This window comes from Cyprinus carpio, unplaced genomic scaffold, assembly GCF_018340385.1.
Source record: "Cyprinus carpio isolate SPL01 unplaced genomic scaffold, ASM1834038v1 S000000001, whole genome shotgun sequence".
Lineage (NCBI taxonomy): Eukaryota > Metazoa > Chordata > Actinopteri > Cypriniformes > Cyprinidae > Cyprinus > Cyprinus carpio.
In genome coordinates this window covers 1,755,546-1,760,653 of record NW_024872754.1, presented here as the reverse complement: position 1 = coordinate 1,760,653, position 5,108 = coordinate 1,755,546, and the positions used below count along the sequence as shown (strand labels likewise).

At 45.5% G+C, this 5,108-nt stretch overlaps 1 protein-coding gene across 1 annotated transcript; it reads right to left on the bottom strand.

The window, feature by feature from the left end:
* Nucleotides 1-2,035: 2,035 nt before the first annotated feature.
* LOC122142539 (leucine-rich repeat extensin-like protein 3) lies at nucleotides 2,036-3,864 on the bottom strand. The gene is made up of 3 exons (XM_042753755.1): nucleotides 3,774-3,864; nucleotides 3,269-3,343; nucleotides 2,036-3,021 (listed from the first exon to the last, which is right to left on the bottom strand). The coding sequence occupies exons 1-3, from the start codon at nucleotides 3,862-3,864 to the stop codon at nucleotides 2,036-2,038; spliced, it is 1,152 nt and encodes a 383-aa protein (XP_042609689.1).
* Between the last annotated feature and the right edge of the window lie 1,244 nt (nucleotides 3,865-5,108).

Here is a 5,108-nt window from a genome sequence, read left to right as displayed (position 1 = left end):
CACAATCAAGCGATGTTCACTTGCAGAACGCAAAAGCTTCTAGAGGCACATAAGTCTGAAGTAATGAATTTAGGTAAAGGGGTGCAGAGCCAGTGGTGGTTTTGTATGCAAACATCAATGCCTTTGAATTTTATGCGAGCAGCTATTGGTAGCCAGTGCAAATTGATAAATAGATAAATAGAGGTGTGACATGTATTCTTTTTCGGCTCATTAAAAATTAATCTTGCTGCTGCGTTTTGGATTAATTGTAAAGGCTTGATAGAACTGGCTGGAAGACCTGCCAAGAGAGCGTTGCAATAGTCTAGCCTGGACAGAACAAGAGCTTGAACAAGGAGTTGTGCAGCATGTTCGGAAAGAAAGGGCCTGATCTTCTTAATGTTGAATAAAGCAAATCTGCAGGAACGGACAGATTTTAGCAATGTGGTCTGAGAAAGTTAGCTGATCATCAATCATAACTCCAAGGTTTCTGGCTGTCTTTTGAAGGAGTTATGGTTGATGTGCCTAACTTGATGGTGAAATTGTGATGAAACGATGGGTTTGCTGGAACCACAAGCAGTTCTGTCTTGGCAAGGTTGAGTTGAAGGTGATGGTCCTTCATCCAGCAAGAAATGTCTGTTAGACAAGCTGAGATGCGAGCAGCTACCGGATGGATCATCAGGATGGAATGAGAGGTGGAGAGTTGAGTGTCATCAGCATAGCAATGGTATGAAAAGCCATGTTTCTGAATGAACCTTATGATGCCATGTAGACAGAGAGAGAGAAGTGGTCCAAGAACTGAGCCCCCTGAGGTACCCCAGTAGTTAGATGTTGCGACTGTTGGACACCTCACCTCTCCAAGATACTTCCCTTGAAGGACTCCATCTGATAGGTAAGACTCAAAACCAACTGGATGCGGTTTCCTGAGTGATGCCCTTTGTCCGTAGGGCTGACAGGAGGATTCCGGTGATTAACCGCGTCAAAAAGCAGCAGATAGATCAAGCAAGATAAGTATTAAAGATTTGGATTTCGCTCGTGTGCCAGTCTTAGGGTTTCAAATACCTGAGAGCAAGGCAGTCTCAGTTGAATGTTTGATTATCATTTATTATTATTACATGGCATGGTTACATTCTTAGACTAGATGTGGTTTGTTATTTCTTTGATGTAAATAGACCACTGCGAATAAATAAACACACCTTTGCCATGAAAAACAGAGAGCGCTATGCTATGGACACTGTGTTTCTTTTAATCTGAAGTAATACAGTCGTTTTAAAATCAATAAACTTCCTCTTTTAAAATCAATATTTTGTGTCAAATTATTGATTTATTTGGTAGGTAGCCAAGTGTATAAAGCGGGATAATGTATAGGAGGTGGAGTTGTTATAATTTATCATTAACCCCTTCAGCTGATTCAGTCCCGATCAGCCTGTCGTGGTTGTAGTCGCTATCACAACCGCCTCGCTATCATTATCCCGTACTTCACAGAAACCAGCATAGTAGGGGCATTGTTTACAGCCTGTATTTTTGTTGTGTGTGTGCCATACTGAGCTTGTCCATATACACAGTAGGCTGAAGTGATTCTATACGGTAAAAATGGCACCAACACCGACTGCGACTTTTGATGTGCAACAGTGCTCTCCCATCATCATCAGTTCCTACATAATTGGAGCTGGATGTGGTCGTTGTGGCCGCTACCACCTCAGTAATTTCACTTGCCAAAAGTTGTTTTTGCTTTAGCATCTGTCAATCATCCTGTCCCAGAATTTTGGAAACGTTTAATTTCCCTTTAGTAATATTTGAAAGGCAATTATCCAGACCTACTGTACAGTATTACAGTATTACTGGTATCCTTCAGAAGTCACCTCACACTATCTCCGTTGTTATTTTTTTTTTTTTTCCAAATTTAAATACATTTCCTTATTTAGAGTATTTATTTCAGTTTAAGAAGGAGAGACAATAATGTTTACATGGTCTATCATGTATCCCCATGATTAACAACATATGAACAAACGACTAGCAATGGAATCATGATTATATCTATTTGGAAATATCAGCAGAACTACCGTGTTTTCTGCTGATGTGTTTCTGTGATGGGTAGGTGGGAGGACTGGTGGGGGACTGGATGGTGGACTGATGGGAGGAGACTGGTGGGGGACTGGATTGGAGGAGGACTGTTGGTGACGGATGGGAGGAGGACTCGATGGACTGGATGTGAGGAGGACTGGTGCATAGACTGGATGGGAGGGAGGACTGGTGGTGGACTGGATTGGTGGGCTGACTGGGTTTTTTGAGGACTGGATGGTGTGCTGGATGGGAGTAGGACTGGTTGGTGGTACTGATTGGCGTAGGACTGGTGTTGGGCTCGATGGGGAGAAGGACTGGTGGTGGACTGGATGGGATGAGGACTGGTGTGGTTGGCTGGATGGTGGGCTGGATGGGGAGGAGAGGACTGGTGGTGGGCTGGATGGAGAGGAATGAACTGGTGGTGGACTGGATGGTAGTGAGGACTGGGTGGTGGACTGGATGGGGAGGAGGACGGTGGTGTGACTGATGTGGCGGATGGAGGAGGACGGTGATGGGCTGGATTGAGAGGACTGGTGGTGGACTGGATGTGGGAGGACGTGTGGACTGACTGGTGAGTCGGACTGGTGGGTGGACTGGATTGGAGAGGACTGTGGTGGCTGGATGGAGGGAGACGGTGGTCGCTGGATTGAGGAGGACTGGTTTGGACTGGGTGGTGGAGGACTGAAGTGGACCGATGGAGGAGGGCTGGTGGTGGACTGGATGGAGAGGACTGGTGGTGGGCTGGATGGGAGGGAGGACTGGTGGTGGGTGGCTGGATGGTGAGGAGGACTGGTGGTGGACTGGATGGGAGGAGGACTGGTGGTGGAACTGGATTGGAGGAAGGACTGGTGGTGGACCTGGATTGGAGGAGGACTGGTGGTGGGACCTCGGGATGGGAGGAGGACTGGGTTGGTGGACTGATGGGAGGAGGTACTGGTGATGGACTGGATGGGAGGAGGACTGTGGTGGACTGGTGGTGGGCTGGAATGGGGAGGAGGACTGGTGGTGGACTGGATGGGAGGAGGACTGGTGGTGGACTGGATGGTGTGCTGTGGGAGGAGGCTGTGGTGGGCTGATGGGAGGAGGACTGGTTGTGGGCTGGATGGGAGGATGACTGGTGGTGGGCTGAAATGGGAGGAGGACTGGTGGTGGGCTGAATGGAGGAGGAGGACTGGTGGTGGACTGGATGGGAGGAGTGACTGGTGGTGGACTGGATGGGGAGGAGGACTGGTGGTGGACTGATGGTGGGCTGGATGGGAGGAGGACTGGTGGTGGACTGGATGGGAGGAGGACTGGTGGTGGGCTGCTCAAGTTAGTACAACCTAAATGGTACAAAAAGAGGAAATTATTCACCTCCGTGGCCAAGAACAAATGTCCCCTTCTTTCTAGCAGGGACTGTGCTCCATAAGGAAACATCCAGTACATTTGTCTTTTGTATTCTTCTGTCTATAAATGCTGGCCTATGGTATCTATGCTCATCTGTAGAACTGAGGCTAGGCTGATTTTGTACTCTGGTGCAAATTGTAGGATCTCTCATTATCCCATGTGAAGTGGAGATGCGTGTTTTTAGTTTTTTATACGTTGAATTGAGCAATGCCTTTGCTGTTGACTCTGTTTGCTATGGATGTATAGACAATCAGTGAGCTCTGGTCACTGATCGTAAAATTCCATATGTACATCAAGATGTAGTGCATAAACAATTGTATTCAGTTGCATTCAGAGGAAGTACTTACCTTCCATGGCCAGGAATGTGGTCCACAGCCAGGAGTTCCTTGGGAGGAAGGCAAGTTGGTTCAACTTCCCCCACAGTAGCATTGTGGTCATGATGGCAACTTCCAAGGCTTCTTCTCAACAGCATCTTTCTTGCAGTTGATGGCCTTCGCTTGTTCCACCTACATGAGAAACAAAAAATGAGTGTACATTCACACAAATCACTACACAAAAGCACCATACAAAATAAGATTCACAATATGTGGTATGCTTTTATGATTATTGTGGCAGTGTTGTGTGATCATTTTTGCATCACCAAGTTTCATAATCATTTGAAAATTGTGAAAAAACGTGGGAATTTTTGTCGAATCTATTGTGTAGGTCAGGGAATCTCTGCACATGCAGAAACTATTGGAAATATTGGATATTGCACTCAACCTTATATGATTTGACAGTTTTTCGAGTATGCTGCCTGACTTGTAGTGAAAACAGAACTGCAAAGATGTTTTTTTTTTTTTTTTAATAAACAGGCTTTGCTATTTTACTATGTAGAAAATCAGTAGGGAATTCATTTTTCCACTCTGCATTAATAGCGGCCTTTTTCTGCTTCACCAGACTGACGAATAAAGCTGACTTTTCGCTGTTTGATGCCCAAAAATAGACCCTCGGAGGTCTCTGCAGGTCATTTGGATTGTTGCTCCTTTGACACGACAACAAACAAAGTGATAAGCCAATTTCAGTTACATCAGCGGCTCTTTGCAGAGCCCCTGTACAAGAGCAGAGCCGATGTTCTTAAAATCCCATCAAATGATATTTTCAAGTACCTGAGGTCCATGCGAACATATCAGCCACCCACTGTGGACTGGTCGTTGCGTAGAGATACCTCAGCTGTGAGTTTCTCCAGGTCCTTTGTTGCCTCTGCAATCTTGTACAGTCTGTCCACAAAGCAATATCCGTGTTAAACATGCTGAGAATTAAAAACAAAAATGTATTATACATTTTCCTAGTTGTCCCTTGATGTATCTTTGGGCCAGTGTCGGTCAAGGTTTCTGCCTTTCGACTTGTGTCAGCCACTTGCCGGATTGTAGCATGTAGTGCGACTGACCCACAATTAGGTGCAGTCATTTAGTTCACAGGAGGACCACAGGTCAGATCTACATTGATCAATTCTCTCATATTGTCACATAAACTGGAAATAATCATATTATTACTTAATTAATGCCGTGTCAGAAGTTAAAATTATTATTGAGATGAGCATCTGCTCAGGTGTAAAAGTGCTGACTAGACGTTGTTTTAAGGGAGCACCTATGTATGGAACTCTAAAGCAAAGGTCCGAGTCAGTGTTCAACCACTGGTCT